The following is a 13,736-nucleotide window of genomic DNA, read 5'->3' on the forward strand; positions in this document are numbered from 1 at the left end:
CCCGTTGAGAACTCTAACAGCATGTATGTCCCCGTGACGCACATTAGCCTAAAGTAAAGGGCATTAAAAGTCTAAATATTGTAGATCACATAATAGGCAGAATAATTGAAACATCAGAAGACGACCCCATGATGCACATTAGCACGGGGTCCCCAATATGCATGTTTTAAGATGTGTGTGTGTGTGTGTGTATTTATGCAAGCTTGAAGGCAAAATATTGAAACTTCAGAAGATGTCCCCATGATACACATTTAGCACGGAGTCCCCAAGATGCATGTTTTAAGATGTGTGTGTGTGTGTTTGTTTGTGTGTATGTATTTATATGTCCCCGTGATGCACATTAGCTTAAAGTGTGTTAAAGGTCCCCATATATCACAGAACTGAAAGTGTGTTCTAAATACCTACTATGTAACAAAATGGTATATTGGACTACATCAGGATGTTGTAATACTAGTAACATTATCTTACATGAGTTATTTCGAACTCGCTTTTATCCAAAGCAACTTCCAATAAGTGCATTCAACATTGATAGTCAAGTGCACTACTTTCACATGCCTAACTCTTTTAAATATTCAATGAATCTTATTCTAAACAGATGTTGAATGACATGCCTGCAACAGGGGGTGGAGACTCCCCCACAGACACACATGGCTCCAGCAGTTGCCAAGACATCCACTTCCATTGAAAAGGTAAATGGGGAGAGCACACCTTACAAGGATGTTGTGTAATGTCCTAATGTCTAGTATGACTGTCCGTTCTCTCACACACTCACTCGGTATAATGATGTAAATTTAACAACATAGCCGCAGCCAACTGGTGGTGTTTTTTCCTTTACTGGGGCTTATCAGACTTAACATTATGGTAATGTTTCGGGCCGGGGCCAAGTCTTGGGTTGGACCAGTTCGGGTCCAGGCTTTATTGTCAAGCCCGTTGAGAACTCTAACAGCATGTATGTCCCCGTGACGCACATTAGCCTAAAGTAAAGGGCATTAAAAGTCTAAATATTGTAGATCACATAATAGGCAGAATAATTGAAACATCAGAAGACGACCCCATGATGCACATTAGCACGGGGTCCCCAATATGCATGTTTTAAGATGTGTGTGTGTGTGTGTATTTATGCAAGCTTGAAGGCAAAATAATTGAAACTTCAGAAGACGTCCCCGTGATGCACATTTAGCACGGAGTCCCCAAGATGCATGTTTTAAGATGTGTGTGTGTGTTGGTTTGTGTGTGTATTTATATGTCCCCGTGATGCACATTAGCTTAAAGTGTGTTAAATGTCCCCATATATCACAAAACTGAAAGTGTGTTCTAAATACCTACAATCTATCTACTATTTAGTATGACTGTCCGTTCTCTCACACACTCACTCGGTATAATTATTTCAATTTAACAACATAGCTGCAGCCAACTGGTGGTGTTTTTTCCTTTACTGGGGCTTATCAGACTTAACATTATAGTAATGTTTCGGGCCGGGCTAAGCCTTGGGTTTGACCAGTTCGGGTCCAGGCTTTAATTGTCAGGCCCGTTGAGAACTCTAACAGCATGTATGTCCCCGTGACGCACATTAGCCTAAAGTAAAGGGCATTAAAAGTCTAAATATTGTAGATCACATAATAGGCAGAATAATTGAAACATCAGAAGACGACCCCATGATGCACATTAGCACGGGGTCCCCAATATGTATGTTTTAAGATGTGTGTGTGTGTGTATTTATGCAAGCTTGAAGGCAAAATATTGAAACTTCAGAAGACGTCCCCATGATGCACATTTAGCACGGAGTCCCCAAGATGCATGTTTTAAGATGTGTGTGTGTTTGTTTGTGTGTGTGTGTATTTATATGTCCCCGTGATGCACATTAGCTTAAAGTGTGTTAAATGTCCCCATATATCACAGAACTGAAAGTGTGTTCTAAATACCTACTATGTAACAAAATGGTATATTGGACTACATCAGGATGTTGTAATACTAGTAACATTATCTTACATGAGTTATTTCGAACTCGCTTTTATCCAAAGCAACTTCCAATAAGTGCATTCAACATTGATAGTCAAGTGCACTACTTTCACATGCCTAACTCTTTTAAATATTCAATGAATCTTATTCTAAACAGATGTTGAATGGCATGCCTGCAACAGGGGGTGGAGACTCCCCCACAGACACACATGGCTCCAGCAGTTGCCAAGACATCCACTTCCATTGAAAAGGTAAATGGGGAGAGCACACCTTACAAGGATGTTGTGTAATGTCCTAATGTCTAGTATGACTGTCCGTTCTCTCACACACTCACTCGGTATAATGATGTAAATTTAACAACATAGCCGCAGCCAACTGGTGGTGTTTTTTTCTTTACTGGGGCTTATCAGACTTAACATTATGGTAATGTTTCGGGCCGGGCCAAGCCTTGGGTTGGACCAGTTCGGGTCCAGGCTTTATTGTCAGGCCCGTTGAGAACTCTAACAGCATGTATGTCCCCGTGACGCACGTTAGCCTAATGTAAAGGGCATTAAAAGTCTAAATATTGTAGATCACATAATAGGCAGAATAATTGAAACATCAGAAGACGACCCCATGATGCACATTAGCACGGGGTACCCAATATGCATGTTTTAAGATGTGTGTGTGTATTTATGCAAGCTTGAAGGCAAAATAATTGAAACTTCAGAAGACGTCCCCATGATGCACATTTAGCACGGAGTCCCCAAGATGCATGTTTTAAGATATGTGTGTGTTTGTTTGTGTGTGTGTATTTATATGTCCCCATGATGCACATTAGCCTAAAGTGTGTTAAATGTCCCCATATATCACAGAACTGAAAGTGTGTTCTAAATACCTACTATGTAACAAAATGGTATATTGGACTACATCAGGATGTTGTAATACTAGTAACATTATCTTACATGAGTTATTTCGAACTCGCTTTTATCCAAAGCAACTTCCAATAAGTGCATTCAACATTGATAGTCAAGTGCACTACTTTCACATGCCTAACTCTTTTAAATATTCAATGAATCTTATTCTAAACAGATGTTGAATGACATGCCTGCAACAGGGGGTGGAGACTCCCCCACAGACACACATGGCTCCAGCAGTTGCCAAGACATCCACTTCCATTGAAAAGGTAAATGGGGAGAGCACACCTTACAAGGATGTTGTGTAATGTCCTAATGTCTAGTATGACTGTCCGTTCTCTCACACACTCACTCGGTATAATGATGTAAATTAAACAACATAGCCGCAGCCAACTGGTGGTGTTTTTTCCTTTACTGGGGCTTATCAGACTTAACATTATGGTAATGTTTCGGGCCGGGCCAAGCCTTGGGTTGGACCAGTTCGGGTCCAGGCTTTATTGTCAGGCCCGTTGAGAACTCTAACAGCATGTATGTCCCCGTGACGCACATTAGCCTAATGTAAAGGGCATTAAAAGTCTAAATATTGTAGATCACATAATAGGCAGAATAATTGAAACATCAGAAGACGACCCCATGATGCACATTAGCACGGGGTACCCAATATGCATGTTTTAAGATGTGTGTGTGTGTATTTATGCAAGCTTGAAGGCAAAATAATTGAAACTTCAGAAGACGTCCCCATGATGCACATTTAGCACAGAGTCCCCAAGATGCATGTTTTAAGATATGTGTGTGTTTGTTTGTGTGTGTGTATTTATATGTCCCCGTGATGCACATTAGCTTAAAGTGTGTTAAATGTCCCCATATATCACAGAACTGAAAGTGTGTTCTAAATACCTACTATGTAACAAAATGGTATATTGGACTACATCAGGATGTTGTAATACTAGTAACATTATCTTACATGAGTTATTTCGAACTCGCTTTTATCCAAAGCAACTTCCAATAAGTGCATTCAACATTGATAGTCAAGTGCACTACTTTCACATGCCTAATTCTGTTAAATATTCAATGAATCTTATTCTAAACAGATGTTGAATGGCATGCCTGCAACAGGGGGTGGAGACTCCCCCACAGACACACATGGCTCCAGCAGTTGCCAAGACATCCACTTCCATTGAAAAGGTAAATGGGGAGAGCACACCTTACAAGGATGTTGTGTAATGTCCTAATGTCTAGTATGACTGTCCGTTCTCTCACACACTCACTCGGTATAATGATGTAAATTTAACAACATAGCCGCAGCCAACTGGTGGTGTTTTTTCCTTTACTGGGGCTTATCAGACTTAACATTATGGTAATGTTTCGGGCCGGGCCAAGCCTTGGGTTGGACCAGTTCGGGTCCAGGCTTTATTGTCAGGCCCGTTGAGAACTCTAACAGCATGTATGTCCCCGTGACGCACATTAGCCTAATGTAAAGGGCATTAAAAGTCTAAATATTGTAGATCACATAATAGGCAGAATAATTGAAACATCAGAAGACGACCCCATGATGCACATTAGCACGGGGTACCCAATATGCATGTTTTAAGATGTGTGTGTGTATTTATGCAAGCTTGAAGGCAAAATAATTGAAACTTCAGAAGACGTCCCCATGATGCACATTTAGCACGGAGTCCCCAAGATGCATGTTTTAAGATATGTGTGTGTTTGTGTGTGTGTGTATTTATATGTCCCCATGATGCACATTAGCTTAAAGTGTGTTAAATGTCCCCATATATCACAGAACTGAAAGTGTGTTCTAAATACCTACTATGTAACAAAATTGTATATTGGACTACATCAGGATGTTGTAATACTAGTAACATTATCTTACATGAGTTATTTCGAACTCGCTTTTATCCAAAGCAACTTCCAATAAGTGCATTCAACATTGATAGTCAAGTGCACTACTTTCACATGCCTAACTCTTTTAAATATTCAATGAATCTTATTCTAAACAGATGTTGAATGGCATGCCTGCAACAGGGGGTGGAGACTCCCCCACAGACACACATGGCTCCAGCAGTTGCCAAGACATCCACTTCCATTGAAAAGGTAAATGGGGAGAGCACACCTTACAAGGATGTTGTGTAATGTCCTAATGTCTAGTATGACTGTCCGTTCTCTCACACACTCACTCGGTATAATGATGTAAATTTAACAACATAGCCGCAGCCAACTGGTGGTGTTTTTTCCTTTACTGGGGCTTATCAGACTTAACATTATGGTAATGTTTCGGGCCGGGCCAAGCCTTGGGTTGGACCAGTTCGGGTCCAGGCTTTATTGTCAGGCCCGTTGAGAACTCTAACAGCATGTATGTCCCCGTGACGCACATTAGCCTAATGTAAAGGGCATTAAAAGTCTAAATATTGTAGATCACATAATAGGCAGAATAATTGAAACATCAGAAGACGACCCCATGATGCACATTAGCACGGGGTACCCAATATGCATGTTTTAAGATGTGTGTGTGTATTTATGCAAGCTTGAAGGCAAAATAATTGAAACTTCAGAAGACGTCCCCATGATGCACATTTAGCACGGAGTCCCCAAGATGCATGTTTTAAGATATGTGTGTGTTTGTGTGTGTGTATTTATATGTCCCCATGATGCACATTAGCTTAAAGTGTGTTAAATGTCCCCATATATCACAGAACTGAAAGTGTGTTCTAAATACCTACTATGTAACAAAATTGTATATTGGACTACATCAGGATGTTGTAATACTAGTAACATTATCTTACATGAGTTATTTCGAACTCGCTTTTATCCAAAGCAACTTCCAATAAGTGCATTCAACATTGATAGTCAAGTGCACTACTTTCACATGCCTAACTCTTTTAAATATTCAATGAATCTTATTCTAAACAGATGTTGAATGGCATGCCTGCAACAGGGGGTGGAGACTCCCCCACAGACACACATGGCTCCAGCAGTTGCCAAGACATCCACTTCCATTGAAAAGGTAAATGGGGAGAGCACACCTTACAAGGATGTTGTGTAATGTCCTAATGTCTAGTATGACTGTCCGTTCTCTCACACACTCACTCGGTATAATTATGTAAATTTAACAACATAGCCGCAGCCAACTGGTGGTGTTTTTTCCTTTACTGGGGCTTATCAGACTTAACATTATGGTATTGTTTTGGGCCGGGCCAAGCCTTGGGTTGGACCAGTTCGGGTCCAGGCTTTATTGTCAGGCCCGTTGAGAACTCTAACAGCATGTATGTCCCCGTGACGCACATTAGCCTAATGTAAAGGGCATTAAAAGTCTAAATATTGTAGATCACATAATAGGCAGAATAATTGAAACATCAGAAGACGTCCCCATGATGCACATTAGCACGGGGTACCCAATATGCATGTTTTAAGATGTGTGTGTGTATTTATGCAAGCTTGAAGGCAAAATAATTGAAACTTCAGAAGACGTCCCCATGATGCACATTTAGCACGGAGTCCCCAAGATGCATGTTTTAAGATGTGTGTTTGTTTGTGTGTGTGTTTTTATATGGCCCGTGATGCACATTAGCTTAAAGTGTGTTAAATGTCCCCATATATCACAGAACTGAAAGTGTGTTCTAAATACCTACTATCTATCTACTATTTAGTATGACTGTCTTTTATTGGTTTGGGTTTTATTGGTGTGTATTTGTTAACCCCCTGCACTGCATGTTTTGTATTGATTTTATTGTTGTATTGCACAAGTTGTTTTTCGTGCTAGGCCTGTCCCCTTTCTTTCCCCAAATGTATTTGAGCTAATTATATACTTTTCACTTTATTATCTTATCTGCCTCACTGATGTATTGCCCTAACCTTTTAATATATACTGTGTAGTTATATATAAATAAAGTTGTTACATTTTCCACAAATGCCTCTCGTACATTGTTCCTGTTAAAGGGGAAGTTGGTCAAAGTTTACACTCTAGGGGTTCCTCCTGCCCCCTCAACAAGCGGGAGGTGGCGTAGTCAGGATATTAGTACCAATTTATGTGTAATTTATTTATGTCAACATTGTGCATTATCTATGTCAGGGTTGGGCAACTTTGATGATGGAGAGGGCCACTATATTTTCAGTCACTCCAGGGGGTCACAATGCATATACTGTCAAAAATAGCAAAAAATAGCAGTATACAAGCTCAAAATGTGTTGTGCTTTGATGCGTTTTGAGCTTGTAGATTGGCTATTTTTTAATTGGAAAACTGAATTATGTTTTAGCTATTTTTGAATTGGTTATGGTTTTGAATTATTATTATTATTATTATTATTATTATTTTCCCAAATGGATTCATATGGTATGTTACCTTAATAACTTAATTACAAATTCATTGGACATGAAAGAAGGCAATAACATTTTAATACTAGTATTAAGTCATTAAGGGCGTTTTACTAGTTAGTAATTACACTTTATATATACCATTAATCACATTAGAGCGGACCTTGTGTGAATTATTTAAATGATATTCAAATGAGGTCCCCATCAACCATGTTAACCAGATTTTTCACAAGTCCCCATATGGCATGGTCCAGCAATTACTTCATCAATTCTGATATTTAAAGTCGTGTATAAGCTTACAAAGCCATAGTTGTTATACCTGATTTTTTTCATAGCTGTATAACCTTTAGAAAGGGTGGTCCCCACGAGGGATGAAAAAAATGTTGGTCCCCACAAACCACAAAAACCAGTGTGTGTGTGTGTGTGTGTGTGTGTGTGTGTGTGTGTGTGTGTGTGTGTGTGTGTGTGTGTGTGTGTGTGTGTGTGTGTGTGTGTGTGTGTGTGTGTGTGTGTGTGTGTGTGTGTGTGTGTGTGTGTGTGTGTGTGTGTGTGTGTGTGTGTGTGTGTGTGTGTGTGTGTGTGTGTGTGTGTGTGTGGCGTTCTTTGGCTAGCTCCGCTGGTTGTTCAGACTGCATGGAAAGGACTGCATGCTGACACTCGCACGCCCCGAGTGTCACTTCTTATTTAAAGTGTTTTTGGGCAGCCCTTCCCTGTGTGATGCGTTAAGATCACCCCAAGGCACGTTTGCACCACATTTCATGCTTTTATAAGATTATTTTGTTGTCTTTTGTGTCAAAACTGACAGCAGGCGGCCTATTTTCAATTTTGTCAATAACTCACTCCCTTTGGTCACCCCTTCTAGAATGTCTTAGGACGACCCAGGGGACATTATGTGCCAAATTGTATGCTTCTGAGGGCATTTTTGTTTAAGATTTTTTTTGGGCACCCCTTCTAGGATGTTCTAGGATGAGCCAAAGGGACATCTGTATCAAATTTGGTGCACCGCGTAACAATTGTTGGCCATTTTCCTCAGTTTATATTCCCCCAAATCTAATAAAAAGAAATAACCTACCAGACAAACAGAAACGCATCAGACACAGATGGACATGATCAGCCAGCTGGGCAGCTGCATCGAGGGACTTGAGTTCTTATGCAATAATACAGCCTGGGGTCTGACTTTTTCGCACAGCATTCGCGTAGTTTTGAGGTTATTATTCTGTGAGGTTATGGGTTACGGTTAAGGTTTAGGCATGGTTTTTGGTGAGGTTATAGGGTTAGGTTAGATATAACCATGCCCACCTGGGCCAATGCTCCGCTTAAAGGAAAGTCCCATACAGTCTGATGGCCAGTGGCGTGCACAGATAGACACTAGGGGGTGCTAGAGCACCCCCTGCCCTTTTGGCAATGTGCCCTTTTGAAGAAAAAAAAAAAAGAGAACTTTTTTTTTTCTTTTTTTTTTTTTTCGATTTTTCAAAAATAGCAGACCTACAAGCTCGTAGCGCGCCACTCGGTGGCGCGCTACGAGCTTGTAGATCTGCTATTTTTCAATAGCTAAAGCATAACATAATGCTAACACCAAAAGGGGTTCCCGCCCAAAATAGATTAAGGCAACCGGCCGGTTCCACGCGCTGCACAAGGTGCCCTTTTTTAACTTGAGCACCTGCCCCTCTAAATGTCTGTGCACGCCACTGCTGATGGCAGTTGGAGTGATAGATTGTACCGCTCCGCCACCACGGGAGAGTGAGTGAGCGTCTGGCGGAAGGTGCTCACCCTATCCTGCAGCTCACCCTGCAGCCCTTTTTCAGAGGCCAGCAACAGAGCTGGCCTCCTTGATGATGTTACTGAACCTACATTACAGTATGTCCTATACTCTTTTCTCCCAGGAAGAGGAAACGGTCTTAGAAATGACAGCTATCGACGCGCCAACGCAATACCTGCGTTCCTCGATGTCCTCTCCCCCAAAGCCTCCACTACTACCACTACTACTACAACTACTAGTACTACTACTACTACAACTACTCCTTCTACTACAGCAACTACTACTAGTACTACATCTACTCCTACTACCACCAGTACCCAGCCAGCCGCCCGCATCACTAAGCCCCTCCCCCACAGTGAGCTGGCTCTACGGGGACAGATCCTCTCCAAGTTGTCCTCTAATGCTACAGAGAAGAGATATCTAAGCCCTTCTGGTAATTGACACCTTTACCACTTTATACTTTACCACCTCTTTACCATTTCCCTCTTTCTTTCAGTTCTGTCTTTTCAGAGTGTGGAATGAAAGTATTTTTGACCGTTGGGAGTTTGGTCACCTTGTCCAGGTTTGTCTGTTAGGCCGGCGGGTTGGGGTTAGTCAACAGGAATGCACAACAACACAATAGCAAAATGACACAGTATCGTCTGCATACAGTGAAACCTTGTCTTTTCCATATACAGCTGTCGGCCAATCGCAGGACGTTTCATCACTTCCGAGGCCCGCCCTTGGTGGGGAACAGGCCAATAATAATAACTGGGGTAATGATGACCTCATCACCGATGTGTCTGTCTTCCCGTGTCATGTGATCTCGCTGTAGCCCCTTCGCTGTTTTGCTGTTCTGTTGTTGATTAACCGTGTCTGTCCTCGTCCGTCCGTCCGTCCGTCCGTCCGACCAGATGAATGTCCACTGGTTTTGTCCAACAGGAATGGAGTGGAATGCTCTTTGCTGCACATCTCGTCCTGATGTTTGCATGTTGGACTCAATCTTTCACGGTCATGGTGGCGTTGCGCTCGGCGTTGGCCGACTATGACTGATTCACAAAGATTGTGAGCTGCTTCAGATCAATGATCATATCATCACGTCCATTCTATTCCATGATTGGACATTACATCATGGAATAAAGTCATTGTATTCCAATGGGCTCTATGCACACATAATAACTATTCCTGCTTCCTTCACAGGTGTCACCGGTGATACTAATTAAGGCTCTAATTCACGATTTTTCAAAAATAGCAGACCTACAAGTTCATAGCACGCCACTCGGTGGCGCGCTATGAGCTTGTAGATCTGCTATTTTGCAATAGCTAAATTATAACAATGCTTAAAACATCAAAAGGGGTTCCCGCCCAAAATGGTTTAAGGTTATTGTAGCAGTCAATTTATATTGGGGGTCGGGAGGGGGCGGGGGTCCCGAGACATTGCCAAAGCATTTCCGGGGGTCCCCGGCCAAAAACGTTGAGAACCCCTGCTGTAAGGGTCCATTTGGATAACCTGACTCCGCCAGATGGGGCAGCAGAGAGTACACTGGGTTCCCCCCTCCTGCTCTCATCTGGGAACCAAGCGGCCTGGCCAATCAGCGACAGCTAGAGGCGGGATCAAGACAGGACTGTGTATGCCTTGATCCCGCCTCTAGCTGCCGCTGATTGGCCAGGCCGTTTGGTGGCCGGAGCATCAAGTCTGCCTGAGAGTTCCCAGATGGGAGCAGGAGGGGGGAACCCAGTGTACTCTCTGCTGCCCCATCTGGCGGAGTCAGGTTAACATTTGGAACCCACTCTAGGACACTTTGAGACCCACTGGAGTGTTTCCATGGTGTACCCTGTTGTAAACAAGTGTAAATGCTTCATTGTGGTTCGTCCACAGTTTTTGTATTGACTTGTGCTTGTGTTTGAATTGTACCCATTCTACATACTGTGAAATATAAAATGTAATCAAGCAATCCAGTGAGCTAACATTTGACCAGAATGGAACAGAAACTTTATTCGTATCGTTGGTAACGCCTGTGAAGGAAGTAGGGAAGGGGCCCAAGTTCTTTCCAAAATGGCGTGTGTGCATAGAGCCCATTCCATGATTTGGAAATTAATTAATTTCCAATTAATTAATTAAGTACCAAAGTACTGATGTCACTCCCCCTACCTCTGGGTCATGGCGTTTTTCCTCTTGACAGTCCCATAGAGTGGTTCCCAAAGTGTGGTCCGGGGACCCCCAGGGGTACCTGAGGGAGTTCCAGGGGGTACCCAGCTAAATGATAGTTTAGAACCAAATGGACCATTGTGGGTCTGTAACGCTGAGAGTGTATAAATGGAACCAAATTTGTACGTTCTCAGAGTTAAAATAACATTGATTTTACAATATAAATTGGGGGTCTCAGAGATAGAAATGCCATTAAATGGGGGTCCGTAGACTAATGCATGTCAAACTGGGGGTCCTTGAAATTAAACAGGTTGAGAATCACCGCTAGAGCCGTAAAAATCTTCTCTTATGGGGGTCCCTGGCATATATTTTCAAATGGGGGTCCGCGGGCTAATTGTCTCGCACCTTCCTACCTACATGACTGCCTACCAAAATGGTAGACTGCGGGCTAATGGTCTCGCACCTTCCTACCTACATGACTGCCTGCCGAAATATGTCCCAAACCGCCCCCTAAGGTCTTCCACTGCTGGCCTGCTCGCTTTGCCTAAAAAAATGGCAACTAAAAAATACGGGGAAGCAGCTTTTTGCTTCTACGGGCCGACGGCGTGGAACAAACTCCCACTGTACCTTCGACAGGCAGCCTCTGTAGACATTTTTAAAGCTCAGCTCAAGACCCACTTTTACACCCTTGCTTTTAATTGATTTATCTGTCTTTTTAAAAAGGTGTTATTCATGTCCTCACTGTGTTGTTTATGCCCTGCCTTTCTTTTCTTTTTTGTGTAAAGCACTTTGAGCTGCATTTCATGTCATGAAAGGTGCTATACAAATAAAGTTTTATTATTATTATTATTATTAATTGGTGTGAATTTGGGCGTCCTTGACATGAAAAAGTTTGGGAACCTCTGCCATAGAGACATTAGATTGTGTCGTATAAATGAACTGTGCTCCAAAAAACACTACTGTCGATTTTGTCAGGTATGTGACTCTGTGTCATTTATGACAGTGGTTCCCAAACTTTTTCATGTCGAGGACCCCCAAATTGACACTAATTAGCCCCGCGGACCCCCGTTTGAAAATATATGCCAAGGACCTCCCATGAGAGAAGATTTTCACGGTTCTAGCAGTGATTTGAACCATTTTCATTTCAAGGACCCCCAGTTTGACCTGAATTAGTCTACGGAACCCCATTTCTACCTCTGGGACCCCAATGTATATTGTACAATCAAAGTTAATTTAACTCTGAGAGTGTACAAATGGGTCCATTTGGTTCCATTTGTACACTCTTTGAGTTCCAGACCCATATTAAGGGTCCATTTGGTTCCTAATTATCATTTACCTGGGGACCCCCTGGAACTCCCTCAGGGACCCCTATATGGGTCCCCGGACCCCACTTTGGGAACCACTGGTTTATGATATTGAGTTTCATTTGAAATCAATATCCTCTTTATACCCTTTGGATAAATTAGTACTTTTTCACCATCAGTTGATGAGTATAAATCGCCTGGTTGATTTGTTTATTTGTGATAAAAACACAATTAACACAATTCTTATATGACGCGATCTAAGATTCCTCTATCTATACTAACTCTGTGACCCAGGGGGATAGCGCCCTCTAGCGGCGGTGATGTCAGACTTTGGTGCTGTATTTCATCATGGAATACATTCATCCACATTATTGCACTTTGACAGTGTAAGAACTTCTTGCAATACTTGGGGGAGGGGGGAATATAATATATAACGGTAGGATCCTCATCACTAACATCATGGCTCTTATTGGCTGCTGATCGCTCTCGCCCCCATCACGGATTGGTTACTGTTGTATTGATTGACTTCTGGTCTTGTATAGGTGGAGGCAACAGGAGAACTGTTGTTCCCTCGTTGCCCAAGCCTCCTCCCCTGGGCGGGCCCTTGGGGCGCCTGAGGCCCCTGGGTGCAGGGCCCCTGAGGCCGATGGGCGGGCCCCTGAGGCCGATGGGCGGGCCCCTGAGGCCGATGGGCGGGCCCCTGAGGCCGATGGGCGGGCCCCTGCGCCCGTCGGTCCCCGCGGTGACGAGGACCACGATGGCAGGTGGCGTGCGGGAGGATATGAAACACGGAACGGATATGAAACCCTCCACTGGTATCGTAATTATATCAGACATGAAGTCAACATATAGCAGCTCTGACAGTGTGATTTAAACAAATGTTTTTTCTGGAAACACGAATGTGATGGAAGTGATTCTTGGTTCCTCCGGATCCGCTGGATCCGGTTCCTCTGGTTCCTCCATGCTGGATCCGGTTCTTCTGGTTCCTCCATGCTGGATCCGGTTCTTCTGGTTCCTCCATGCTGGATCCGGTTCCTCTGGTTCCTCCATGCTGGATCCGGTTCCTCTGGTTCCTCTAGGTCCAGATCCCGACCGCTCTGCTCACAAGACAACTGTCTTGAATGTGTGAACGCAGCCCAGTAAGGGCATATACTGTATGTCCGCCCCGCCCTGCCCCGCCCCGCCCACCTCCGCCCCACCCCCTGCTGGCGCTGCAGCCATCTTGGTTCCTAAACACAATGTAAACAATGGGAAAGGGGCGGGGCCGAGAAAGGCCCTTATTGTCAAGAGTGATGGGTAGGGGGGGGGGGGGGTCTCATATTTGGTCTTGAAACGGGCCTCCAGATCCCTAAGGCCGTATGCGGTGCACGTTCAGG

The 13,736-nt window shown here is 43.3% G+C and overlaps 1 protein-coding gene across 1 annotated transcript in view; it reads left to right on the plus strand.

Moving 5' to 3' along the window:
* Positions 1 to 13,736, plus strand: part of LOC306917174 (target of Nesh-SH3-like) — an 81,369-nt gene that overhangs the window by 44,145 nt on the left and 23,488 nt on the right. Inside the window, exons 9-12 of the mRNA XM_079495307.1 lie at positions 9,053 to 9,361; positions 9,606 to 9,683; positions 12,903 to 12,960; positions 12,993 to 13,175. Of these exons, the coding sequence (XP_079351433.1) occupies positions 9,053 to 9,361; positions 9,606 to 9,683; positions 12,903 to 12,960; positions 12,993 to 13,175 (628 nt within the window). The remainder of the gene's footprint in view (positions 1 to 9,052; positions 9,362 to 9,605; positions 9,684 to 12,902; positions 12,961 to 12,992; positions 13,176 to 13,736) is intronic.

Source organism: Electrona antarctica (assembly GCF_951216825.1).
Source record: "Electrona antarctica genome assembly, chromosome: 24".
Taxonomy (NCBI): domain Eukaryota; kingdom Metazoa; phylum Chordata; class Actinopteri; order Myctophiformes; family Myctophidae; genus Electrona; species Electrona antarctica.